Raw genomic sequence first — 27,382 nt, 5'->3', positions numbered from 1 at the left:
ACCACAGCACTGCACAAACACTGCTGCCTCCATGCCATTGCTTCTGGACAGTGTAGACCTTGCTATTACATCCTTTAAGCTAGGAAAACTGACTCTTTTCATTTTGCCCCAAGTACCGTGGGATCCGATGGGTCTTACCTGTCCAGGTTTTTGGTAGATGACCCCAAATTTGAAGTTATTGCTTATGACGTGTTCATCAAATGCAACAATAAGCTGCGAAGCCTGAGGTAATGAAAACAGAAATTGTCACCTGGATGTCATTAGCCAGACCTTGATGGAAAAGTGATATACAGGCATATCAGAACACTGTACCTTGGGATAGAGGACAGGAAAAAAGCGTTCAACATTCACATCCTCACACAGTAGCTGTTGAGTGAGAGAGACAGGGAAACAGAAGTGTGATTATCATGTGCCCTGGCTTGTTGAAGGCATGATAGTGTAGGCACTGTATATAATTATCTGACAGGAGCCTCTTCAGGCAAAAATTTTGAGGTAAAATTAGAAGAGAAAAAAAAGAAGGCAAAATAGAAGGGTAAAAGGGAACTATATAACAGTTCTACAGGTGAATAGTAGAAAAAGAGAGAAATGGAAGGACAGAGGTGCAAATGACTTGAATAATGAGGCCTTAAGAAAAATAGGCAAGCATGAATCTCACCTTTGCCATCTGAACAGCATTGGGAAACTCATTCAGACAGGAAATGGGAATAAGATCATGTTTGGTGCCAGTACGAGTCCTGACATAGAACAAAAAAGGCATTAGAGACTGATGGCTGAAGGGAGACACAAGCAACACTGGATCTTTAAAGAAAGAGTAGCCATTCCTTCAGAGTACTGTTAAACCAGTTAATTCCAGAGGCTTAATGTTAACTGTGGTGCATAGAATCACTGGAAAAGCGAGGTATTCACTTCTTACTACCCATCACTTGTTGTGGTGACCAGAGGAAGACAAAACAGGATTCCTTGGTGTCTTTCCTCCTTTGCACTCCAGTCTGCCTTGAAGAAGTATTCTGCTTCCCCCCCCCCCCCCCCCACAGGTTCTCTTTCACAGAAATCTAAATGTCAAAATTCAATTCATGGACATAGAATAATAAGGGATTCCCATGATCAGCCATTTCAGAGGGCTTGGAAGATTGTTAAAAAGTCTGTTAGAAACAGCCTAGGAAAGCAGATCTATGCAAAGTAAAGGAGGTAGAAACTAGTGTAGCATTGTTCCAGAAAGCTGACAGAGGAAAACTACATTCCTCTTTGTATGTGTATTTAAGAAGAAATATCTTTCTAAGGAAGAAGAAATATTGTGCTGTCAAAAGCCTCTTAAAAGCATTATAAACAAGCTATTGAGCAAAAAGTACTGCATAGAATAAAATATCTTAATAGAGGAATAACTCCCCTTTTGTTCTTCCCTGGTCTCTTCCACATAGGAAGATAAACATTCCCAGGCACAGGGCTCACAAACAGGCTCTCTCTTTATTCCTAGATTATGCTGGCAGTCTGAAGCATTCTCTGCAGACACTGGAGAAAACCTCCAGTGATTTTCTTGTAGCTGATTCCTATGCAATCATTTTTCCCCCTCAGTCCTGGACAAATCCTTGTTAGTGGCAACTGTACATCACCTGGCTCCAGCAGCATTGCCTACAGGGCATCCAGCCCATAGTGTGGTAAAAAGCTTCTCTGCAGTGGCCTCTCACCCATGCAAGATCCTTCTCTGTTTTTCTTGTAGCTCATCCAGCAGCTCTCTCTAGGTAATGTCTCTCTTCATAACCCTAAGGGTTATGGCTTCATAGACTGCCCTGGGAATCTAGGGAATGTTCTAGATCGCCTTCAAGGGAGCCTTAATCTTTGTACTTAATCTCTTGAAGTACAAAGCCTGGGCTAGGCTGTCCTCCATTAAGGAATCCATATTCTCCTAGAGAGTACTCACATGTCTCTAAGCAGACAGAATAAACAGAAAAACTTTCTATTTGAGGGAAGAGCAGGTATTTTCCACACAGGTACTACAAATATGCACCTGTAAGCACCACATCATCTTCTTCAAGGAAACTGTTGAGAGCAACTCAAGAGCAGAAGGCAAGAAAAAAAGGCTCAAAGGTTTTTTTTCAGTTTCTTTTCTCTCCAGAAGAAAGACACGAAATTCACACCTGCATCTATGCAGAGGGAGTACAAGGTAAGACAAGAGACACAGCACAGCAGCATACACTTCAATAACAGGCACCGTTACCTCAGCAACAGGCGGAGATTTTCCTGTTTCTCAATCTGTTCATACTTCACAGAAAGTACTAGGTAGCCCAAGGACATGTCACTGGAGTAAAAGTTCTGGTGCTCCTGCAAACAGGAAACCAAAATGCATTATCCCCAACACACTTCCTAGAGAAGCTTTCCAAGTTGTTTTTTTTTTTTGCACACAAGCTGTCACTCAAGATTAGCTAATTTTTAATTCAATAGGAAATATTTTTAATTCAATAGGAGTAGCATGCTTCCAGATGTGTGTATGTTGTCTTCCAGCCCACTTGATCATCAGTGCATGAGTATATCAGTCAAAGTGCATCCAGTCAGTTCAGTTCCTCCTCACCTGTCCAACATCACAAGGGCTCCTGAGAAGGAATAGTGTTAGAACATTCTGCAACAAGTTTTGAAGAAATTGAGTTTCTTGTAAATAAAATTGTATCTTTCATGGACTTTCCCTGCATCCATTCAGGTTCTGCTTTACTAAGCAGTGTCTTCCAGACTTTCAACTGGATGCGGTTGTGGAAATTCTCTATCTAAAGAGCAATGGCAGGATTATGGTGAATGGCTGAAATCCAAGAGTGCTCACATGTCAGGAAGGATAAAGTCAGCAAGTAAAGAGGTTTTGCAGATGCAGACTGGTCTCAGCAGTGCCACTAACACTGCCTGAGCTTTAGTGGAGCATGCCTGGAACAGTCATGCAGTCAAACAATGAAAGATACTGCAAACATTTTCACAATCTCTATTTGTAAGTGGCTGTGGCCATACATTTCTCCTGGGTATACAGCCATACTCCAGTGGCCTAGGTGTAGCAATGTATATTTTGTATATTGCTGTATCATACATATTGCTATATAATCTCTAACCTCAAGAGGTTAAAGCCTTTTGACACAGGATGTGAATGGAAACCTCCATCATAATGAAAATAACATTAAGGTGAAATTATGCAGAAATGCCTTGATCACTCCCATCATCCTAGTGGAAAAGAATCCTCATGCATGACACTGAAGTGGGACAGCAAGTTGTATTCAGTTGTACAGTCAAAACTTGCATGACTTGGAATATGTTCCATGAAAGGAATACTCCAGGCACAATAAATTAGTGAAGAACTCAGTGGGAGCAAAGTGTAATTTGATAAAAAATGGTTGCTAATCTGTTCCTTCCTCAGTCTTTTGCCTAGAATATATAGAATATATACATGCCTAGGAGTATGCCTAGGAAGTCTGCTCTGGCTCTGATGGATTAAAACCTCTCTCAAAATACTGGTAAGATTGTCTTTTGCCATCTAAAAGCAAAAGCCATAGTTTGTATGACTTTTTTGTATAAGTCATAGTTCTGACTCACTGTCAGAAATAAAGATACATCTAGTGAAATACTCTGATATCTGTGTGGACACAGCCAAATTGAAGTTAACAGACATAAACCAATCCTCTCTTTGAAACAAAAAGCAGGAATAAGTAAAACTACAGTCACTACCCTAAAACAAAATGTGGCAATGAAGCTATCTAACTTTTTTAAGTATTAAAGATGTTATTGTCCTCACCTCCTCCTTGAGACCAAAAACACCCAACACCCAGAACTGCCCTGATACTGGGCAAAAGGTTCCATGGCTGATCAAACAAGGCAGTCTGAAAAAGGCAAGGTCTAAGAGCAGTCAAGAAGCAAACAGATTAATATGGCCTCTAGCTGCAGTGTTCAAATCACAGAAGTCCAGTGTGATCTGCCACACTGGTCAGTGACAGTACATGGGAAAAAAAAAGCTGAAATCAAAGGAAGCAACAAAGGACAGTTAATTTCTCCTGACCATCAGTTTCAGGATACTAATGGATTTTTGGGATGTGAACAAGAATCAGGTGCAGTAAGTCACTGTGACCAAGGGCAGAAAGACAGAGTAGTTGAGGAACAGACAGATTCAAGGACCAAATCAATACCATGTTCCATGGTCAGTTGAAGTCTAGAATCAAAATCCTTAAACCAAAGAAGTCAAATGCCAGGCTAGATGGCCAAGACAGCCTGTTAAGGAAAAAGATGGCATGATGCCAACAAAAATCAGACCTAGAAGGCAAAGCAAGGAAGAGGAGCTAAAGCCTGAGGCTAGCAGTGGCTAAAAGTAACACTGAGTTGCAAAGACCAGGAATTAAGATGCCTTTTGATGAGACTTCTAAGTCAGACCCCAGCAGGTCTAATACAGGGGGATCTCAATTGCTTTGGAGACTGGGCCATCAGTTCTGCAGCTGACATAGCTAGGCAGAGCTGCACAAATGGGTGCAGTCCTCACAGGGGAATGGGTACTAGAATTAATGGAGATCTTAAAACAACTGAATTTTTGCAAAAGCCACTCTGGCTATGTAGCTTGATCCTGAACCAGGATCTGAGGTTTAAACTGAGATCTGAGCAATCGTATATATGAATAAACCTATAATTTACTCCTTAGGATTTTCTTTCTCTGTAGAAACACATAGGCAACATACATCAGACTCATATTCCTTCAGTGGACAGCAGCCTTTATTGTTAGCTGTCCTCAAGTTAGAGATGAACCATCAAAAGGCTTGGCAGTTGATACTGAAGATAGCAAGTCAGGGATGACAAGATACCCTGGAGCTAAGATGACCTATGTATTAAGTACAAATTTGTTCAGCCACAGAAGCAGTTTCTGTAACATTTAATATAGTCTGAAAGGTAGTTCTGGATTTCAAATAGATCTCTCTAAAAACAATTAAGTATCTTCCATGGGCCAAGGGAAAAGACTAACAGAAAACACAAGGAATGCTGACAGTTTGCCTAAGAAGTTATAAAGCTACTAAGACATCTGCCATCTGCAGCAACTTTAACCAGCACAAAGAAAGGACAGCATAAAGGAGAAATACATGATTACATATGAATGCATAGCAAGAAAGCTCCTCCCTCAGCACCGAGAGCTTCAAGTGCTTGAGAAACTGGACCCTAAGTTTATTTGACTGGCAGTTACAATGCACACCTTTATTAAATCCTTCCTGGCTTCAGGCTATTTCTCTTTATTACAGCCTTGAAAAACAACACAGACATCAAATTATTCCCGCAGTATAAGACATAAGATTTTACAGCCTTTATCCTAAATGGTAAATAAATCTTACTGTGTAATTGTCATATAAAATACAGATCATGAGGCAAGGAAAAGGAACTGAGCTATGGCCTCAATGTTCTAGCACTGTTTTTGGTCATTGTTTTATAGGGTCTGCTGTAATATAGTCTGTAAAAAGTATCACGGAATTGTTCAAGTTTGAGCAATCTACATACACACATCCACAACACAGACATGCACATTAAGTTTGTAGTACCACACAATACTTTGATCTCCTGTCTTGCTTAAAGGATATTACCTAAACCACTGGCTATGCCTCTCCCATCATGTGATGCTTTCAGACTCTTCTTCAGCTAAGAACTGTTTGCTGTTATTCAAAGCATGAAAGAGACCTTTCCTGACATTGTTGAAATAACCTTCCCATGTTACCAACAAGAAAAAGATCCAACATAGCATCAAAATCACTGCTAACTGTGCACTGAAGAAATACTCTTCTAGTGGAAAAGCTCTGAGCTCTCTCCATAACTAAGTTTTTAAACCATTGGGGAAGTTTTCTAGCCATGGGTAGAGTTTTCAGTGGCACAAGACTCCTGTTCACCTTGATCTTTTCTGACACTGGATTGCTGAAAAAACTTGCATGTCTAACTGAACATGGACACACATTCGTGTCAGTTAAGGCAAAGAATAAAACACTGGACACCAGAAAAGGAAGAATATAGGAGAGAGTTTTTCTGTAGTACAGAGGCACTAGCAGTCGGGCACTTTGCAAAGGCAAAGCTCCACAACAGAGGAAGTCCTGGATCTCACTTGGAAGGAACAATGATGATATGGCCTCACTTGAGCAGGAGTCTGGACAAGATAAGCCCCAGGGGCCCCTTCCAACCTCAACTGTTTTGTAATATCAGGTCAGCAGTGAATCCTACAATTGGACTGAAAAAATCATATCCAAATTTGCCTCTTGTCCTGTCTGGCTCTGGAAGCCTTCAAGCACAACCCTATATTTACCATGACAGAAAAATAATTACAGTTGGCATACTGAAAGCTTTCAGAAGGTTACAGGATAAATGTCCATTAACAGATTGCACAGCAGATCTGTATACTTGAGGGGAAGCCTCCAGGAAGGCTTTCTTTTTTCCCTAATTATTTATAAATCATATTAATATATAATCTTCCACTGTTGTGGAACAAGATTCTCTACAGAAGATCACTCTGACAAGAATAACTACTGCAGAACAGGTCCCCAGCACTGTGCAAAGCACCACCTATTCCTGGCTTTGAACTTATTCAGCAGTCACTGAGGGAGATCACTGAATAAGATGCAGTGTGAGCATACTTGTCAAGCTTTCTTATCTCCTGATGCCATGAACCAAATCTCAAAAAAACATCATGGGTTTTTCACACTTGTTCTTTATGGCTAATGTCATCCTGAGATTCAGTCTGGTAATCAGCCAATTCCCTAAACAGGCCCATCCAGATGGACCTTAATGATTGGCCAGCAAACATTCACTTTATGAGGCCTTGCTCTGTTTCCCTTTGTGTCAAACTGAAATTTTTAAAGTCATGGAACATTCAGCACCAAACTCACTTATATCAACCACTATAAAACACATGGTGTGATTTCATCACATACATTCTGTAATGACCATGCACTGAGGGAAACAGACTGTTCTGCTTCCTACTCAGGAGCTTGCACTGTCAGTGCTGAAGTCCCCTCTAAAAATAATGCCATTTCCACTTCCAATACTATTACACTTTTGTCCACTTGCTATCCCAAGGCTGGTATCTGTATAGGAGTCTCAAAAGACCTTCTTAACTAAATAAAAGCATTTCCCATGCAAATCTTTCTATTAACGCACAGGATGATGCACATTTCACATGGGGACACAACCAATTGGAAACACTACAGACAGTATCTTAGTATGTACCTCATTTACATCAGTTCAAGGCATCATAAGGAACTGAAATGCAGCAGCAGTGCATACATTTTTAAATCCACCAAAAAAAGCCTGAGAAACATTTCAGCCTTGTGGCTGGGTGGGCAAAGAAGGCTCTGAAGGTCACCCTTACCTTTCCCAGAAAATGTTTGCGGTACAGCTTGGCAGTAGGGTCACTTTCGAGTTTCACTTTACCACTCCAGGAAAAGGGTACATCAGACAGAGTTGGACTCAAGCTGGAGAGGTTGTGGCTGGTCCCTTCAATCCAGTAGCCCCCAAACTGGGGTAGGATAATGAGAGGATATGGCCACCCTTTCTGTAATACCTGGATTTTTCAGAAGGACAGAAAGCATTAAAGCTGATGGGTCTGAAAACCGGAAAGCTAATAAGCTGAAAAACCAGTGAAGTCCAAGGACAAACAGAGAGAGGAGAGAGCAGTACTAACTCACCTCATGGATGCTGGGATAAGGAATATACTCCTCTTCTGTCTGAAATCAGAACAGGCCATTAGCAAAAATATGTGACTTCTTTAAAGGTGTTTTGCTCTCACGACTGTGCAAACTGTGCCCTCAGCTTCTACTCTGCCCTAGGTCATCCTTAGAGTTTTACTTCAGGACTTAAGGTTAGACTCCATTTCCAAGGTCTCGGCATTATAATAAAGAACTCTGTGAACAATAAACTTAGGAGTCAGATTCTACCCACCCTCCTCCTCCAAACTACAGGGAATACAGGCATGCAAAATGAGGAAGTAGCCAAACTATAGGCAAATTTGATGTGGTTAGGAGTGGCAGCCTCTCTCCTTTCCTTCCATACAGTGTTAGAGAGCTGCTGTCCTTCTGCTGACAGGGATGACAGTAGGAATGGTAGAAAAAGTGCTGTAATTTACAGTCAGATTGAGGCTGTGTCATCTCCATGGCTGCTCTGTGGTATGCATCTGAGCAATGCTGAGGTGTGACTCAGAGAACAGAAGCAGTAGCTGAGCCAATTTATGCCAGTTGGATGCCCCCTCCATCGCCACAAAGAGCACTGACTATCTCTGTCAGAGTAAAGCTGTATCAATTCTCGATGTGGCTATTTTACAGGTCATCCCAAGACAAAAGTCACGGTCAGGTTTGATTTTAAGGTTAATAGGCCTGAGCTGAGACTGAAGAAGTGGCGTTTAATCCTCAGCTTGACGATTTAAAGATAGGAATCTGCTCTTACTGCCTTAATATTGGCAAAACAGATCAACTTTCTAGTAGCATCTCTGAGTCATCACGCAGATTACGGAAATAAATACTATGTAGTTTCATAAATATTATTACAGCTCTTAAATTGAATAAATTTAAGAAATTACTTAGTCAAAACTAACACTTTTAATAACAATAAACTCTTATTGGAGCCACTTAAATTAGAAAAAGGGAAAAGTGAGTTCTATTTCAGCTACATAGTTTCATTCTCTTGTGGAGCAACTAGAAAAAAAAAAAGAAAATAAAAAAGGCAAGCATGTGTTTTTGGGATGTTTGCAGACTCCCTGTTCATTCCAGTATGAAAGTACACTGCAAGCCAGGTCAGTAATTATCGGCCATTCTCAGCAATTTAGGAGGCAACAACAAGTCGGCCTGACCTTGAGAGGAGCTGGAAGGGAACATCTTTGTTCATCCAGACGACTCCCCTGGAAACATAAAGTCACAGACAGTGAATCCTGTATTTCAGCATGTCTGCTTCACTTACCCTCTGTGTCCTTTTCCATATCCTCAATATGCATATTTTATCTCTCTATAAAATCTGCTATTTTAGGCAACTTTGGAAGATTGGAATAAAAAGGAAAAGTGAAGCTAGAACTTGTCCAGCCCCCTAATATGGCATTAAAACTGAAATGCTATCCCCAAGCTTACATCTCTTAAAAAGCAGACAACTGGCAGATATTAAAAACAACCTCCCAGACTGATTCTCTTACTTGATTCTCTAATCTGTTCTAGCTACCTTCCTTCCTATCCTAAGCAACAAAAAGAAAAAATGGAATGACTATGAGGTGGGTTGAAAGAACAGAGCAAAAGGCTACTGGCTGCCTAGTTTCCTCCTGAATCAGGAGCTGGCATCCAGACTTGAATCTCCTCCTTAAGGTTATTCCATCCTCTGCCTCCTCACCACGGCAAAGTAGCTCATTTCCACCACACCTCCGCAGCAGAAGCACAGAGGAATAGGACAATTTCAGTGAGGAGAGTCCCAACACAGACTGAGCAGAGGCCCAGACCAGAAGATATGAGGGTCAACAGGCCATAGTCCAAGTGGGCATCACAGACAGAAGAGTAAGAAGCAGAATTTGCATCATCAGATAGGAAGGTGAGGACCAGAATTTAAAATGCAGGTGAGCATTCAACTACTGTCACCTAAATCTTGTAACTCTCATACTGGAACATGTTGCTGAGACTACATTTTTATATACCATCAGTTACTGGCGTGGCTAATCAGGGATTCCAGACAGGATAAGCAGCTCTTGACTTTGTTGTGAAAATAAGCAGGATTTGATTTATAACAGCCATGCCTGTGCACATATTCTACAGTGGAACTAGCTTGTCAACTAGATTCTGGTAGAAATAGGTAAATCTCAGAGGAGCTCTACAGTGGAGACTTAGGAGGCTCAGGAACAAAAGTTTTGGGCAATGCTCCAGCTGTACAGGGTGCAAAAACTGCTAGCATAGTACCACTAACACTGAGCAACAGCAACCTTACTACTGAGGATTCATAATAATCAGGATGCTCTTTGCAGGAGCAACAAAAGGGGAAAAAAAAGGAAAGAAAAAACCCAACACATCTACTTCACATAAAAACAAGGTTTTAGGAAAATGAGAAAGTTTATTAAAAGAACCTAAGAAGGAGCCATAAAAAAACTTAAACGTTCATGAACTCATGAGGAGCCAGACCTTGAGTACACAACAAATGCTTAACACCTTTAAAATACTCTTAGAAACATCAGAAGTAAAACAGTATGGCCACACTCCAGGGTAAGGGAGACTAGTAATAGATGCATGAGATTATTCTTCAGAAGTCTGAAGTTGAGTTCAATCACAAAAAGTAGCAGTAACAACAAATTTTAATTGGTTAAATATAGAAACACAGTAAAGTGAGCGAGGAACGATGAGCAGGTAACAAAAAACCAAATTATTTTCCTTAGCTCTACTAGGAGAAAGAAGCTTCACATGTTGTCTACAGGGTGACACAAGATTAAACTACAAAAGCTGAGTTTAAAGACAGTTACATACCCTCCCCAAAAACATTGTTTTCCTTTTGTACTTTCAACAATGGAGACTAAACAAATACCAGCTGGGAAACATTCTTCATGGGAAACCTTTAGAATTTGTTTTGAATTGTGATGTCAGTACACAGCATTGACAAAATGAATAACCAATTACCAGGATATGGTGAGTTGTGAAATTAAGATGGAACACAGGTTGACAAGCGACCTTTATATTTTGCAGAAGTACTTAGTAACCATTTTGCATTTAGGGAAGTTGTAAAGGTGAAAAAGTTGAGTTCACGGAATGTAAGTGCTAAAAAGTGCTTTGTTGATGTGGTCTCGAATTTCAGTTGTCAACCTACTGAGCTGAGGTTCACAAGGAAGACCAGGTTCTGAAACAGGGATTTGAAAAAGAGACAGAAAGTTCTGTCACTACCAGAAAGTCCGGTACTGTCAAAACAGGGCTGAGGCACGATGGACACACAGATACAAAACAGCCACAGACTTCCGCAAGAGACTGGGGGAAGTACTGGGATAGAAATGGAGATTGGGAAACTGCAATCTTCTAATATTTCTCTCTCCTTCCTTGGCATTTTTGGCAGATCTGAGAACTGCAAGAATTTTCCAGTTTCAAAGGAGGTCCTGGTAGGAGACCAGTATCTCAGCAAGCCTGAGGGAAAACTTTCTGGGCTGCTGTAAAGGAGCTCTGTATCAGAGCCTCTACAGAGAGCAAAGGAATGTACCAGTACATTCCATGGCTCTGCACTGTTAAGGAAGCTCTTGATAGCCTGGAAGCAGAAGACAAGTTTAAATCTACCAGCCTCTCCTCTAGAGCAAAGCTTAAGGTAAGAGTAATGCAACCCTGGGATGTACAGTCCAAAGCTTTACTTTAAAGGGTAACCAGACCACAGGAAACATGCAGCATAAGTTGTTGAAGCGTCAAAGCATCGGCAGAACAACTGCTTGATGATCACCGTCGTGCCTCAAAAGGGAGAGGAATAAACAGTCTCAGCCACCCCTTGAGACATCCTTCTGGTTTGAGCTGGTTTGGCTTGCAGCACTGCCAGTTTCCCTGGGTAGCTAACTGGAGACAGCATCACTCTGGGAATCTCATATCAGCCTGGGAATCTCATATTCCCAAGGTCTTGCACAGGGTAAACACCTGGCCTGAGCGAGATGAAAGAATGAATGACAGAGAAAAAGATGTCCAGACCCAGAGTCAGGGTCCAACATGGCATAACAACGCTATGATAATACACATATTTTATGGGGAAAGAGCATTGCTTTGAGGGGACTAGTTCGAAACAGACAACTTGCATACAAAAGGGGACACAGGAAAAAAAGCCATGAAAGTACTTGTGAGAAAATAAAACTGAATATGCAGAAATTGTAAGAATGCAGAACAGAGGGAGTGAACAAAAGCAGTCAAGTGAAGAGGGACTGGCTATGCAAACATACGAAGACCTGAAATATCTGAGCTTATTGGATGAAATAAAATTTCCTTGTTTTTCGATTGCCTGCACTGCAAAGCAAGTGAGGAACGTGTTACTAAATGTCCTTAAGAGAGTATATACAGTGACTTCACTAGATCTGTAAGCACAGAACAAAGTGGCCAGTAGCCCATTTATTTCCAAGAAATGATTAATAAAATTGAAGAGAAAAACAAAAAAAAAAAAGAGAAAGAAAAAAAAAAAAGTAAACTTCCTTTCCCAGATCTTGGGATTTGTTTCAGTGTAAAAAGAGAGTACAACTTTACCTGTCAATTTATCACACAGTATGTGAAATGGCTATCCTAATTTTCAGTCCAACAATTATATTCCAATCCAATGGTAAAGTACTCAATAATCAATTCTATCCTGAGGCTTTTTTGTTGTTATTTTACGGAAGAAATATTCAAGTCTCCTGCTTTGGTTTTCACTCACTTTGATTGCTAAGGAAAATCCCAGATTTTGTTTACAAGAATGATTCAACAAATCTAAAGGATAGTCACAGTCAAATGGAAGGAAAGGGAAAGCAAAAACAAACAAAAGAGAATAAAGAATCAGTAAAAATCTAAACAAAGACAATAAATAGTATTAGAATTTTTTTTCTTTTGGAAAGCACTTAACTTTCAAAAAAATCTGTTATACTGAAACAGCAGTTATTGATCCTCCTCGTGCATCTTAGGTGACAAAACAAGATTAAATAATTAAAAAAAAAGCTATAAAGTCTTGATAGTGGGCAGCTAAGAAAACATCATAGATGCAAAATTAGGCAGTCTGCATGCCTTGGAGATTCCCATCAGCTCCCTGCTATCTCTCTAACTAAAGAGGTGCAAATTCAGTCAGACTTTCCATATGGTAAACTGAAACACTGACAATCTTAAGCACCAGTCTTCCACTGAGGGACACCTGGTAGGGACTCATCCTTATCCATATTTAAAAGGCCTGGAAAGGACTGTCACAGCCTTCAAACATGTGCTTGAATTGACGCAGCACTGCTTGCTCAAGCTTACTTTCCTGCAGTTAAATGAGCCAGGCACACTTACAGAGCTTGCTACTCTAAAGCACTGAGAACACATCCCAAACACAGTTTGGATGTCAGTGCAGTGGTTGCAAGGTCTGTGTCTGTCTGCACAGAATACATGGATGCATGAATACATGGCAGATAAATCTTCAGCCCCTCCCTTCCACCCTCCTCTCCAGTCTGCCAAAAAGTACTTCAGCCTCATAACTCTAAATTCAGCATTTTGCTGCTACCTTCCATCTCCTCACCTTTGTAGTCTCACTAAATTCTGACATTTTCCTCATATTCATAATTTGATTACCCAAATTCCAGAAAAGAAGTTAAGTTGTTTTGGTAAGTTTAATCCCTGTACATAATAAAAGGCAGGAGTTATGTGCCATGTTATGGGTTGTGTTAGGTCAAAGTTAACCACAGCACTTTAAAGAAGGTGCACCACTCAGGGAAAATACTGGTAACCTGCAAGGATGCTCTGAAAACACATAATCTGAAAAATATGAAGACTTCATTGCTAGGTATTAACACATATAACATATTGCTATGTCTTTATCTGATACGGTAAAAGGGGGAAAAAACCAACTCTGTCCTGTTTTAAGTTTATAACAAAATATATGCAGCCAAATGCATGTATTTCTGTGTAAGAATTAAGCCAGAGTCCTTCCTTCTTGCACAAGTTAAAGACAGGACCTACAGTAGTTGTTTATTAAACTGTCTGACCTTGCTAAATGCAGTTAGGTTAACATCCCATTAATCACCTGTCATTATATCTGCTACCCAGCAGAACAGAGTTTCCTGAAGAAGATGCCAGACATAACTTACTGCAACTTTGATTTTCTCTCAGAATCACACTTCTGCAAAGAACAGACAGGATTATAATAACCTGTGTCTATCACTTCCATCATGCTGACATGGAAAAATGAACACGGAAAAATGAACACAGAAAAATGCTTTTGAAATCCCATTGAAGAGTAAGAGATTGAGCCTAGAAGACCTAAACATTCTGTAAGACCACAATAAAGGATATTGTGAGTGAAGCAATGGCACAAATAGTAGCTGATTATTTGTTTGCTACAAAAATTAAGAGATCCCAAAGTTTGACAGAATTACTTCTCCTTACCTGCATTTTTTCAATCATCTCAAACAAGTCCACAGTCTGTGAAAAAGAAAAGACAACAGAGAAAAACAATTTGACATTTGCAGAAGCTAACATTATCTTCTGTGGTAACCCAGATATTGAAGGAGCCAACAGCTCCTTCCATATTTTGGCAATGAAACTATTTGCTTGCTGAAGACCTGATGAAATTGTTCTTCCTTAATTGGTAGCATGGACAATACAACTGGCCAAATTGTCTTCTGCTTGTGTTGCAAAAGCTTGACCTGAAACCCGGTCAGTCAGTATCAGGAATTTCTCTCTTTCAATGGGTCAGATTGACTTGAGATAGAATGGCATAAGAACTGGTCAAATTAGCAAGTTTAGGATTCTCACAAAAGGAGGCAACTATACCTGTAAGACATACATGCACACAAGCTTGATTTCAGTCAATTCCTCTGCACACATAACTCAAAGCATACACCAACCCCGAGCCAAACATGGACTGCTTTTACCTTGTTGGGGACAGCAGAAGTGAGGACACATGGAAAGCCTTCAGTGGGAGAGTCTATAACATCACTAAAACCCTGCACCACCTCCTCAGACCTCCTGCAACAGACAGAGGTGGAAGAGAAAAAAAAAGAAAGAAAAAATTAACTCTTAAGAGAATTCAAGATGTCAGTGCTTGCCTGCAGTGCCTCCTTTGCCCTTTGGATACTACTCCTCTACCCAGGCCATTTCTTGCCTATAAGGAAGCTGTCATTACCTTTGAGAATCCCTGAGGTGGCTGAACTTACCACTTGCCACTTTCAAACATCCTGGATGTAACAGCAAAAATTTTCTGGCTTCTGACTGCTCTGTCTCTGCTCACATACAATATTTTCCTCACAACTGTCATGGAAGTGCTGAATGATTTTTCTTTGCCAAGTTCCTCTTCCATCATGGATTTGGAGCAGAATTAAGACACGTCTCATAAGAAGCTTTGTAATCACATCTCAAAACAGAACCACATAAAAAAGGATGAAAGTAGTTCTGAACCATCACTGAAATCAGCACCAAAAGAACAGCCCCAGTTGCCACAGCCTGGGTATTAATCTCAAAGACAGGAGTATAACAGAGATGGCACTAGAACAGAACCGATAACACCCTGCAGAGATGCAGGCACCGTTTTGTGTTACCACTGCTGGTACAGCAGCATGGAGATTAGGTGAGCTTTTGTCTGCACATCTGCTATGGAAAATATATTATTACTATGGTCCCTGCTAGAGCAGCAATGGGTACAAACAGCAAGGAGGACTTTATTTGATTTCATAGAAGAGAAAATAAAAAGCAACACAAACACTACACTGTAGTTGAGAAGACATATCTGGCATTGCCCAAGGCACTACAGACAGCCTCACAGCCAGCTGCACCTCTCCTACTGTTACTTTACAAGCATTCCACACCTCTCACAGTTTTTACTAGCAGTCACAATTGGGGTTAAGTCATGGTGAAGGCCACATAGGTGGGGCTGGGAACTAAGCACAGGTTTACAAGACACAAGACTCATCCACTTTGTAATGAAATCATGAATATGATTGTTAGGTGGTCATAGAATAGTTCACAGAACTATTGTAAGGTGGTCACAGAACAGTCTGGGTTGGAAGTGACCTTAAAGATCATCTAGTCCCAACCCCTCTGCTGATGTCACCTACTACATCAGATTGCTCAGGGCCCCATCCAACCTGGCCTTAAACACTTCTAGGGGTGGGCCACCCACAGCTTCTCTCGGCAACCTGTTCCAGTGCTTTGCTATCCTCTGAGTAAAGAATTTCTTCCTAACATGTAATACAAGTATCTTCTCTTTTAGTTTAAAACCATTCCCCATTGTCCTGTTACTACTTGCCCCGTAAAAAGTCACTCTCCCTTTTTAATAAGCCCCTTCTAAGTACTAGATTCTTCTTTTCTCCATGCTGAACAACCCCAGCTCAGCTCTCTCAGCCTATATTTGTAGGAGAGGAGCTCCAGCCCTCAGAACACCTTTGTGGCCTCCCCTAGACCTACTCTAGGAGGTTCACATCTCTCTTGTGCTGGGGATCCCAGAGCTGAATGCAGTATACCACATGTGGTCTCACAAGAGCAGAGTAGAGAGGGAAAATCACCTCTCTCAACCTGCTGGCCACTCCTCTTGTGATGCAGTCCAGGGTACATTTGGCTTTCTGGGCTGTAAGCACACACTGCAGGCTCATGCCCAGCTTTTCCTCTACCAGAACCTCCAAGTCCTTCTCCACGGGGCTGCTCTCAATGAATTCATCTCCCAGTCTGTGCCCATGTCTGGGATTGCCCCAAACCAGGTGCAACACATTGCACTTGGACTTGTTGAACTTCATGAGATTCTTACAGGACCACCACTTCTCAAGCTTGTCCGGGTCTCTTTGGATGGTCCCTTCTTCTGTTGTGTCAACCACACCCCTCAGCTCTGTGTCACCTGCAAACCTGCTGAGGGTGCACTCAGTCCCACTGCCTACATCATTGGTAAAGATCTCAAAGACACCAGTCCCAAGACAGAGCCCGAGAGACACCACTCATCACTGGCCATACAATCATCATACAAGGCATATAATAATCCTACCAGGCAATCAAGAATTGCTGTCCTGTAGCTATTAGATGCATGACTGCTGCTGATTCCATGCTAGGAGAGTGGTTATGCAGACCCTAGCTTTGAAAGCAGTGGCTACATTCCCTCTTGTATGGAGGTACCACATATTTCTGTAATCTTGAAACTACTCTGTCAAAAGCTCCAAGAATCCTAATGCTCACCAGTTCTTTGACAATTCACAATTCATTTTAGTGGCCCAATGGCATAATGTAACTTGCATAAGGCTCATCAACACAAAATAACACAATGCTTCCATCCCACAATTTTCTCCTGAAATTCAAATGAGAGAGATCTGTATAATGCATCTAGAAATTAATGCCATAACGTGTCTGTGAGGGAAGACGTAGGAGTTAGTCTTGACAACCTCAAATAAATATTGAAATATTTTGATGGCAAATGTATTTTAAATTAATATTAATACTATACTAATACATGCTTTATTTATCATCCTCTTCATTTACTTGAAGAATGTTTGGGATGAGCAAAATTTATGTCCAAGGCAGTACATGAAACATTTTCCCTGTCTCATAAAAATCTGAAGATTCTTTTCTGTAAGCCCTAAAAAGGCACAAGTTTAATTTGATAAATTATCTTTTTCAGAAAGAAGTGTAACAATAGAACCTTTTGTGTAACTGGATGTCCTGGGGCCTTGTTTCATGCTAGTGTTTTCTTTGGCATGTCACTGAGGTGAATGCTGAATCATTCAGAGGAGTTAAATACACACCTGCATCATGGAAATCTGGCAGCTCCTACATGGTCAGTGTGGCCAGTCCTGCCCCTGTCCTCTAACCATAAATTTATCTCAACACTCTGGACTGACTGGAAAACTTCAGGCAGAAACTGTTCTTTACCATTGAATCCTAGCACAGTTCTATTGACCAAATGAGTCCAGTAGATGCCAAAATCACCAGTCTTACTGTAGATTCAGGGATGTTCACAATTCTGTAATTATCCCAAATTGGGAATACACCACAGGCCTTTGAAAATCCAAGAGAATGCCTTAGATTTTACATTATCTTTTATAAAATATCACAAAAATTTGGGGCTATTATAATTATCACTTTGAAGTCCACATTCAATTTCTGGAACTTTGAACTTCTGGAATGAAAAGCACTAGACTGTATTATAAAAAGGGAACATACTTCTTTTCAAATTGAAACTTCAAACTCCTTGACCACAGAAAAGAAGAACATCATCCTTCTGAAAAAGGAAAGCAATTCTGCAGATTGGGAGAGGAATATTTATGTGCAAATGTAGACTTGCTGAAGCTTTATTCTTAGGAAATGGCAATAAGGGGAAACATAGGGCCTAGAAAATGCTGAAGGCTAAATTGGGATTTGCTAGTGACACTAACCAGTACATTAATTTCAAGCAGGCAGTCAAACTACATCTAGGTACTGCTGATCCACTGATAAATTCCACTCTCAATTCTGAAACAGAACAAGAAGAACATTTGAACATCTCTAAGCCACTACAATTGTGATCGTGCCTTGTATTCCTGTCTTGCAGCATCCTCTGCTACTTCAGTCATAGGATCTCTCTACCCAGCTTTCAAAATCATTGCTATCTGCAGTAGCTGAGCCAGTTCAATAACCAAATCAATGCAAGTATTTGCTCTAAGAAAAACACAAATTGGACAGAATTTCATACATCCTTTCATAAATATTCCAGAGCAAATGGGGATTTGTTGCACTCTAAAAGGCAAGTGCCCCAAATCCTCAGATAACTGTTTTCTTGAAAGTTCACAGGGAAGCAGGTGTATAGCTGTTGTAAATACTTCTGCTCATCTGGAAGCCTTCCAGTAGGAGAAACACCACAGCATGATTTGCAGCTATCTATGGAACAACAGTCAGCATAATAACTGGTGTCCCAGCCTGATAAGAGTTTCTTGCAGAGAGACGCTAATGTGTTTTTTAAATCCCTCACTAGAAGGGACAGGCAATTCAGAAGAACTGAAGGTAATGTGAGACAAGAACAGGCCTGAAATGCTCATAAGGAAAACTCTGGGCAACCACTTCTCCTGAGTAACAGCTTCTGCCGTTTCACTCCCTTATTTCTGCCTCAGAGAGGTGCATTTGCTTTAGCACATACAATTGTCAGCTATTCGGTGGAGACAGCTGAAAACACGACACGAGTAGCCCTACTCTCAGAACACCTGTACAGCTTTGAAAATTGCTTACACATGGATTCCTAGAGCTCAAGAGAAGGAATTACTGAAGCAGAACTAGGAAAAGGAAGCTACCACTAGAGATGAGAGGCAGTTTGCTCTCAGCTGGTCACAAACTTTCTGCCCACAGACTCTGACATCCAGTAAGGAACCTCCCTCCCACCCGCGCTCCCCTCTGGCTGCTGGGCAGCTCCCGTGGAGGGCACCGCTCCCACTCGTGGGCAGCCCGTGCTCAGGACTTCGTGCACGCACAAAGAGGTGGGCAGGGTACCGGGAGAGCCCAGAGAACTCTCCCCGCCAGCTCTCCTTGCGGGGCAGGAGAAAGGAGGACTCCAGGGGGAAATTAATCTTGCCATCCAACCCGCACTCCCACCTCCTGAGAAGTCCCAACAGGAGAGGTCCCCCACTCCCAGGACGGCAGGAGAAAGCCTGCCGAGCCTCCCTCTTTCCTTCCAGGGAGACGGGCACCCGCTGCCGCCCCACGGCCCGCCTCCCCCGGCCGGAGCGGAGCCGGGAGGGCCGGAGGGAGGGAGGGAGCGAGGGCCGGGCCCACAGCCAGACCCGGACCTGCCTGGCTGGGCACGGCCATCGCCTTCCCCCTCCCCGGTCCTCCGCCCTTCCAGCCAACCCGCCAGGGCTCTTCGTGCTGCTCCAGCACTGCGATCCCAACGCCGGCAGCCGCTGCCCTGCGCCGTCCCCGGGCTGCCCGGGAAAGGCAGGGCCCCAGGCCCCACTGCCGCCGGCACCGGTCCCGGTGCCGGTACCTACCCTCCGCTGGCTCCGGCAGGGAAGCCGTGCTCCCGGGAAAACATGCTGGACTGCTCCGCTGAGTCAGCTCCCGGGTTCCCTCCTCGGGAGCTTGCTCTCCCCCGGCCTCGCCATGAAGAAGGGCACAAGCTCCCTGCCGGCCCCCCGCGAAGCCCCGGCTCCCGCCCCCACCCCTCCTCTTCCTCTCGGGTCGGGATTCACCGAGTAGAAAGGGAAGGGATCCGCACGGCCGGGACCGGGCCCTGGCGGGCAGCGGCCCCGGAGAGCACGGAGGGGAGGAGGAGGAAGGATGGAGGACGAGGAGACAAGGGGGATGGGGTGATGGCTTCTGCCCCTCCTCCGCTTGGCAGAGCGGTTCCCCTGGAGCCCCCGCTGTGGGAGCCCATGGATGGAGCACAGCGTGCAGGAGCAGCTGCTGGGACAGCCGAGCCGAGGACGCTGCTCTCCAGGTTGTGTGAGGGCAACACAAGCACAGCGTTAGACAGGGACAGCAGAGGGGTTTCACTTATTCAACTCTGCTGTAGAACAACATCACATCTTCAGGTTCTCAATATCCAGTGAGGAAAGTGAGCATCAAAGCAGTTCTCCCCAAATCCCCATTCTTTTAAAGGGAAGGCTAGGAAGATACTGCATCCACTAAATCTAAATCCGTGTCATTTGGATCTGACATACATCAAGTACCGCAGAGATTTGGCTCTGCACCCCTTATGAAATAGCTTATTGATGCTATGTGTAAACTAGGGAGGCTCAATTTTTCAGAGGTCACAAATGCCTTAACCACATGTATTTCCATTCGCTCATCAACAGATTCACTCATCAACAGATTGTCATTCCTGATTAAAAAAAAAAAAAAGAAAAAACTGAGCATGAGAACATGGTCTGCTATAGAAAAATATGAATATACCTGTGTTTAAATGAGAACACAGAGTTCTTCTGGACACATTTTTTTTCCCTGTGCTTCTCACTTTCATTCCACAGGATGATGTCATTTATTCTCTTTACATCAAGACCTATAAAAGCAGCAACTACAGCCTTATGCCAAATGTCAGCCTCACACTGGGTTTTTCCTAACTAATGAAGAAGACACAAAACAGGAGACAGAAATTTGCCAGAGAGCTAGGAAAAGATGTAAAGGAAGAGTGCAAACAGTATGCAGACAGACCAGGCAGAAAATATGAGCTAGCAGATAGAGAAAAAAAGAAAAATTCAGAGAGCAAGGAGTTATTTCAAGGTTTTGGGGATGAATGCACCATTTTCATCCTAATGCTTCCTATAAATTCTACTCTTGAAAGACCTGGATAGAAATTATTATGGGGACTTCAAGGATCTGTGGGTGGGCAAAGAGACTGTAAGAGTAAGGAATCAAGATAGGTGACAACTTTGAATGGACAAAGAAAGGGTCCACTTGCTGTTTTTAGTAACTTGCATGGAGCCATGGTGACTCAATTTCCTTTTGTCTACCTCTTGTAATTCCCCAGAAGATCTGATGCTGAAGCATGGGATAATTCATACATCCTCACTCCAACTCAAATGCCTCCTAAATGGACCCAGGGCACTGAATAGAGCAGCTGCTCTCTGCACAAGCAGGTCTTAACTCATTCACCTGAATCTCTGAGTAGAGATGTGACTGGACCAAGGCAAAGAGCCAAGCTTGCCATTTCTGCTGCATCTAGGAAGGAGGAAGAGACATTATTTTTTGCTGTTAGAGAGGGCTGCCAGCAGTAACTACTGCCCTCCCCCATCTCAGGGTCATTATCAGCAGCGCTATCAAGCCTGGCCACGGTGAAAGCAAAGCATACAGAGAGGCTCAGGTCTTTCTGCCATTCTTGTTCTTCGGCAGCTTGCCACAACAGACAAGAGCCAACTTTGTTCACATACAAAACCACACTGAACTCAGCTTTCATTTAGCTGCCTCACAGCTTTACCTAACCTTCTGTATAACTCCAGTTGTGTACAAAGCCCTCAACACGCATAAGCAAAACAACAAACAATTATTAAATACCCTAATTACTGTTCTAATTACCTTCCTTTAGCAAGAGCAATATGAATAAATCACATGTAAGCAAATCACAGGACCGCTTCTGTTCCTCAACTTACAATCAAGCCAGCGATTGTTACTATTTACCCTGCTGATGCAAAAATATTCTCTGTTATAAGCCTTCTGTTGCAGTAAGTAGATTCAGCTCCTATTAATACTTGTGTTCTTATATGACTAATACAGTATACTTACAGTCTCAGATTTTAATCCCTATATGTGTCCATACCTGCATGGATCATTAGGCATTTTATAGTGATGACGTGTTTTAGGAACTGGGATATAAGTTTTTGTTCTTTCAGGTATCCTTGTAGGCACATTAATATATGTATTACAGTAATTGCTGTCTATATCTTTTGCAATGTATTTTCCCATCTTTGTTAGTAGATTTTTTCAATATGTTTCATTTCATTAGCATTTTCTCTTGCTCACATAGGAGAAGTCTGTATTAGCTGTACACAGAAACTGGTCCCTGCAATTCTGTTAATTGAGTCATTGTAAGAACATCAGCAGCTCCACGGAAGCTGCGCAGTACCACATAAACACAGCAGTATATCCTTCAAGGGTAAACTCTTCAGGGCAAAACCTGTATTTTTTTAAGTTTTACTTCAATATTACGCAAACTCATAGCTGCATCCACAGACAGAAACACACATGTTCTCACATCAGCTGTTTCCACAGATCTATGCACACAGTTTCTAAATATAGCACCGGGTGTGCACAGACAGCACCTCCCGCAGCGCACTTGGACTCCTCATTTTATGTCCAGGACTGACATAATCAGGGTGGGATTCCTTTGAGTCTAGGCAGACCCTCTCTCATGCCCCCCCATCCCTTCAGTTTGTTTCATTTCCTACACAGACATCCGCTCTCCCCACCTCCACTCTCCATTTCTCTCTCTGCAACTGCTTCTCTACACAATGCAGAATAGCACAATGTCTTTTAAAAAGCACACACACTTTCCCTGATGAGGCTGAAACTGCCCCAAACTCTATCCATTACACAACACCACACAAGCAGCAGAGAAGATCTGGATCAACCCTCCCCCACCTAGCTTTGCTCCCATTCCTTCTAGATGCAAAATATTTTTAATTGGCATTGCAAGCAAGACAAGAATAAAAGCAGCTAAGCTGTTCATCCCCTACCTGAGCAAGGATCTCTCATCCCCAGCTGGTGAGCAGATGGAGACAGGGAACCCAGCTGCTCTCCTTTCCTTGCACTATCAATTATTCACGTAGGTTGCAGTGTCCTCCCTCTCCCTCCCTCCCTTTCCCTTCCGCTGCCCCCACCTGCAGCTGAATGGAGATCGAGCAGGTCGGTGCTGTCACACTTGAAACTAGAGATCATTGTCGATTGAACAGCCAGCCTGTGGAGCAGCTGTGCTCTTAAGCAGAGATTTGCCCTGGCAGAAGGGGACAGACTGGCAGCTCCAGAGGTGGAAGACAGGCAGCTCTGTACATCCACATCCTGCTCCCTGCGCTTCTAATCTCAGACCTGCAGGGATGACCTTTAAAAATGAAAGAAGGCTTTTTGGTTTTGTTAGGTTTGGTTTTTTGGTGTTTTGTTGGTTTTTTTTTTTACCAGAGAAAAGCACATTTTCCTAGTCTTCTCAAGTATAATGACTGTTATTTGGTGACAGTGAACTGGGTCATGCCAATTCATGTGTATAGATCAGAGCAGGAAGGGAAAGTAGAAGACTGGAAAAATCTGAAACATGATTACGTAGTACTGATTTAGTCCCATAGCAAAGGCACAGGGAGAGGATAATTTAAGGGGACAGGATGACATGGTACTTTCTGTAAATGCTTTTGGTCATCATGAATCATGAGATTGACCTGTGGGTTTGAATGATTCTTCAGTCGCAATTTTTGTAGATAATTAAAGGATTCTTATGTGGTACCAGTCTTAGGCAAAGGTAAAATGAATTCTGGCAGACCTGGGTGAAGGCATTTAAAGCATTTTGCCTTTGTAGAGGGCTACTGCCCACAACTGGGTGAATGTTCTAGATCTGCCTCACAGCAAAATTAGGTTGAAATCCCAGGACAAATCAACTGCTCCATTTTGCACTGGAGTAACTCACCCTGAATCATCCCAGTGCCATCAGTTTGCTGGGGACCCTCCTGCTGTGTCGTCTCAAACATCACATTAATTTGTTCTGTTATTTCTTCACATGATCATAGCTGTGCCAGAATCACCACAGAGACAAATAAAAAAAAAAAAAAAACCAAGCCAGAGTGCTCAAACAGTAGGTCATTTAACTTTTCCCATCTTTTGAAAACAATGTCTGCAGGAATTTTACCAGAAGTAGTGAAGAATATCCTGAAATTACATTAAAAATAAAATGCCAAATAGAAAACGTTGGTATTGCAACTACAGTTAAGAGTAAAACTCCTGAAGACCAGCAACTCTTTTTAAGAGGGTACTCTGATTGTTTTCAATTATCTTCTCATTTTCAAAACTTTACAGATCAAGCTTTGTCAAGCATTTCTCCACAATTCTGCAGGCTGGAAAAGTTTTAATTTAAATTAAGAAAAAGTCATCACCTTTTTCTTTTCGTATGAGCATTGGAACTACCAAGTTCTATGGATGGAATAACAACAAATTTCCCAAAGATTTGTTTTGTGCAGTTGTTCCAGGTCCAAGAACTCTAATTGAGCCTGCTGGAGCAGTTACAAGACCCATCTCTTGTGCTGGATCTTTGATGAGGTTCACTTTGAAACCTTTCCCTCCTTTGGATCTTTTTTCCTCATTGGCCATTTTAATTAAATTTAAAGGAGCCTTTTCTCTGAGATAACAGAAAAAAGGCTCAATGAGATAATTATCAAAGCAAAAATTATCAAGTTATCAGAACATAATTTTAAGAAAATTATCAAATCAACAAATTATCTTTGAGACCTTGATACCCTAATTTTGGTAAAAGAGAGCTATTACAGAGGTTGTAAAGGAATAATGGTATACAGGTATATAAGGCACAGGCAGACTGTTTAAAGTAAGTTTTATTTCCAGAAAAGCAGACTAAGAACAAGACATGGTAAAACTCAATAACAGTAAGAAAATCATAATTATAAATATTAGAAAACAGTAATTTTTGGCTTTTCAGTTAGCAGCAAATATACCTGTGCATCTACCTACAGATATAGGAGCATAGATTTATGTATATTTTTCAGAATATTAGACTCTTACTGGACTAATTGTATGACTATTTTGGTATCTTACAATTTAGTATTATTCATATTATATAGTATATATACAATTTATATACTGCATACAATTTAGTATTATATACTAAAAATGAGTATTATTCATAACCTGATCAATATAATTTTAACACCCTGCCCTTCATACAAGTCTTTAAATCACCCTTTGATTATAAACTGACTGGGTCTTCCCATCTGTCTGTAAAGACTGTCTCAGAATCTCTGCCAGTCAGAGTGACCCCAAGCTGCGTTAGAAAATCTCTTTTCCCAGCCTGGCAGTCAAAGAAGGAGTCAGAACTCTTCAGTTCTCAGTCTCAAGGTTGTTTATTGTATCTTAGCTATAAAATTCTTTCTCCTGGCCTGCCGAGGTCCGTTCAAGAGGACAGTCAGAGGCACTTTGCCTGCCTCAGAGGCGGTGTTGTCTTTTTATACTAAAAACTACGTGTACAATATTCACAATAACTTTCCAATTCCTATCACCTATGTTAGACAGTGAGCTTCTACTCTAAACCAATCTAAAAGTGCCAATATCACAGCAGAAGATGGAGGCCAAGAAGAAGAAGGAGAAAGGCTGGACACTCCCAGATTCCTCCATCTTGCCCCCTGAACCCCCATTCTAAAAACCCCAAAAAATCTATTTTTAACCCTGTGACAAATAAACTATTATGCTACTTAAACTCTTTTGACTTGTAATTCTTCATATAAAGGTTGGTAATTGTTTTTCCATGGGTCAAGATCAAAGGCACACGGGTCTTGGGCTCTGTGCCAAGGTCTCTGAGCCCCCCGGGCAGGGGCTCAAGCCCTCCAGGGCAGCCAGAGGAATTTCCTGGGTTCCGACAAGACTGTAGAAGAAATTGTTTCCATATAAATACAAACACTTCCCACTTCCTTGCCACCATTATTTGCATATCTCACAATTCATTACTGATATTGGTTCCCATTATTACCACTCCTCCACATTAGGATAAACTGGCACAGAGATACTAACCCTCACTATCTCCCAGGGCCACAGAAAGGAAACAGAGTTCTGAGTCCATCAGTACAGCTGTATAAACAGCTTGAGATGCCTCCATACTGTGCTGACACAGGAGAGCCCCACTCAGATCAGCCAGTGGGTCCTGGTGACATCCTGAATGCCAGTGGTGGTGCAATGAAGGGGACTGGAACAAGTGGCCAATGGAAAAGGGATATGGCAGGACTCCTTTGCAAGCAACTGGATTTTAAACTGGCCCATGATATCAGTGCAGCATCAGTCTCTCTCCAGCGCCCTTAGATAATGACTCAGTTTACATTTAAGTTTTGAGCAAAATTGCCAGCTAGTAAAACTTAATTTTATGAGAAATATTTATCAATTTATCTGTCTGTCAGTACTGAATGAATTGGGGAAATGGGGGGATTTTGATAGTATAACTTTGGAAATTTGTCAAAAAGGAAAATTCATTAAGAAGGAAATTATGAGATTGCTTGCTAATTTCAGAGAAGACTGGAATGGCCACAATTCGGAAAAGATGAAGCAGCTCCTCCACAGAAGTGACATTTAGGTTCATCTCTATAGGCACAGCAAAAGGACAAGTGACAACATTCAGGTTGCACCAAGGAAAATTTCAGCTATATTCAAGGAAAAATTTGTTCCTTCTATGAGGGTGATTCAGTACTAAGAAGTGCCGAGACTCAGTAATATCATTCTTGGAGATCTTCAGAGATATACATACAAGGCCCTTCTAGCTTTGAAGTTGACCATTTAGTGCACAGTTGACCTAAATGAGACCTTTTCATACTAATGTATTCTATGGTTTTATCCACTGCATGTTAGAAAATCTGTGGCATGAAATGTTCAAAAGGTCAAAGTTCATAATTTCAGTATAATATGTAAGACCTTCAAGTTCTGCAGTGTGTCAGATCATAACCAAGTTGAAATTCGTCACTGATGGTTTCCACCCAGAAATCAAGTTCTCTAATCATTCAGCAGGTAAAAATTTTCTTGGCATATGTGCAAGCACTTGGAAAATCATAGTTTGTATCATCCAGCAAAGTCCAGGGCAAGTCTTGCCCTGGCCATATATCACAGAGGCTCAACAAGAGGATAACTCAGAGAGCAAGATGTGAGGACAGCTCTAGCAGAGGAAGACCCTCTAATTAAAGACCATATTTTGCAAACAGTACTGCATTACCTATATAATAATCATGCTTAGAGAAAGGACATAGTTTCTAGGCTTTACTGCACCATTAACTTCATAATAGGCTTTAACTAATGATTTTAACAAAGGAAAACTCTCTACACTCTCAGTAAGCATAATCCTTTAAAAGCAGCGTTATATGAATATACAAAGCCAGTTTGCATCCGTGAATTGCGTATGAAACCAAGACAGGGAAGTGAAAGGATTGCCAGGGTCATGTAAAAACAGATGGATGGACAGCAGAGAGGCAAGTCATTAGACTGAGGAAAGGCTGAAAAGCACAAGGGTAAGGATATTGGCCTTGCCTAGGTTGGATCAACAAGTTTAACAATTTGCAGTAATGAAATGGTATTCAAACAAGGGGAATAATAGC

At 41.8% G+C, this 27,382-nt stretch overlaps 1 protein-coding gene across 11 annotated transcripts in view; it reads right to left on the bottom strand.

Moving 5' to 3' along the window:
* The window catches only part of LOC136571653 (rap1 GTPase-activating protein 1-like), a 44,637-nt gene extending 21,590 nt beyond the window's left edge, over positions 1-23,047 (bottom strand). For 5 of the 11 annotated variants that reach the window (XM_066572210.1, XM_066572211.1, XM_066572212.1 and 2 more), the window contains exons 1-10: positions 19,601-19,689; positions 14,543-14,636; positions 14,055-14,090; positions 8,822-8,869; positions 7,665-7,703; positions 7,349-7,540; positions 2,216-2,319; positions 656-734; positions 313-366; positions 139-222 (exon numbers count right to left, since the gene is read on the bottom strand). In XM_066572210.1, the coding sequence (XP_066428307.1) occupies positions 139-222; positions 313-366; positions 656-734; positions 2,216-2,319; positions 7,349-7,540; positions 7,665-7,703; positions 8,822-8,869; positions 14,055-14,090; positions 14,543-14,636; positions 19,601-19,644 (774 nt within the window). In that variant the 5' untranslated portion in view covers positions 19,645-19,689. The other 6 variants (XM_066572209.1, XM_066572216.1, XM_066572215.1 and 3 more) reach the window with 5 other exon arrangements.
* Positions 23,048-27,382: the final 4,335 nt, after the last annotated feature.

Source organism: Molothrus aeneus, chromosome 2, assembly GCF_037042795.1.
Source record: "Molothrus aeneus isolate 106 chromosome 2, BPBGC_Maene_1.0, whole genome shotgun sequence".
Taxonomy (NCBI): domain Eukaryota; kingdom Metazoa; phylum Chordata; class Aves; order Passeriformes; family Icteridae; genus Molothrus; species Molothrus aeneus.
This window is presented reverse-complemented; position numbering and strand designations above follow the sequence as displayed.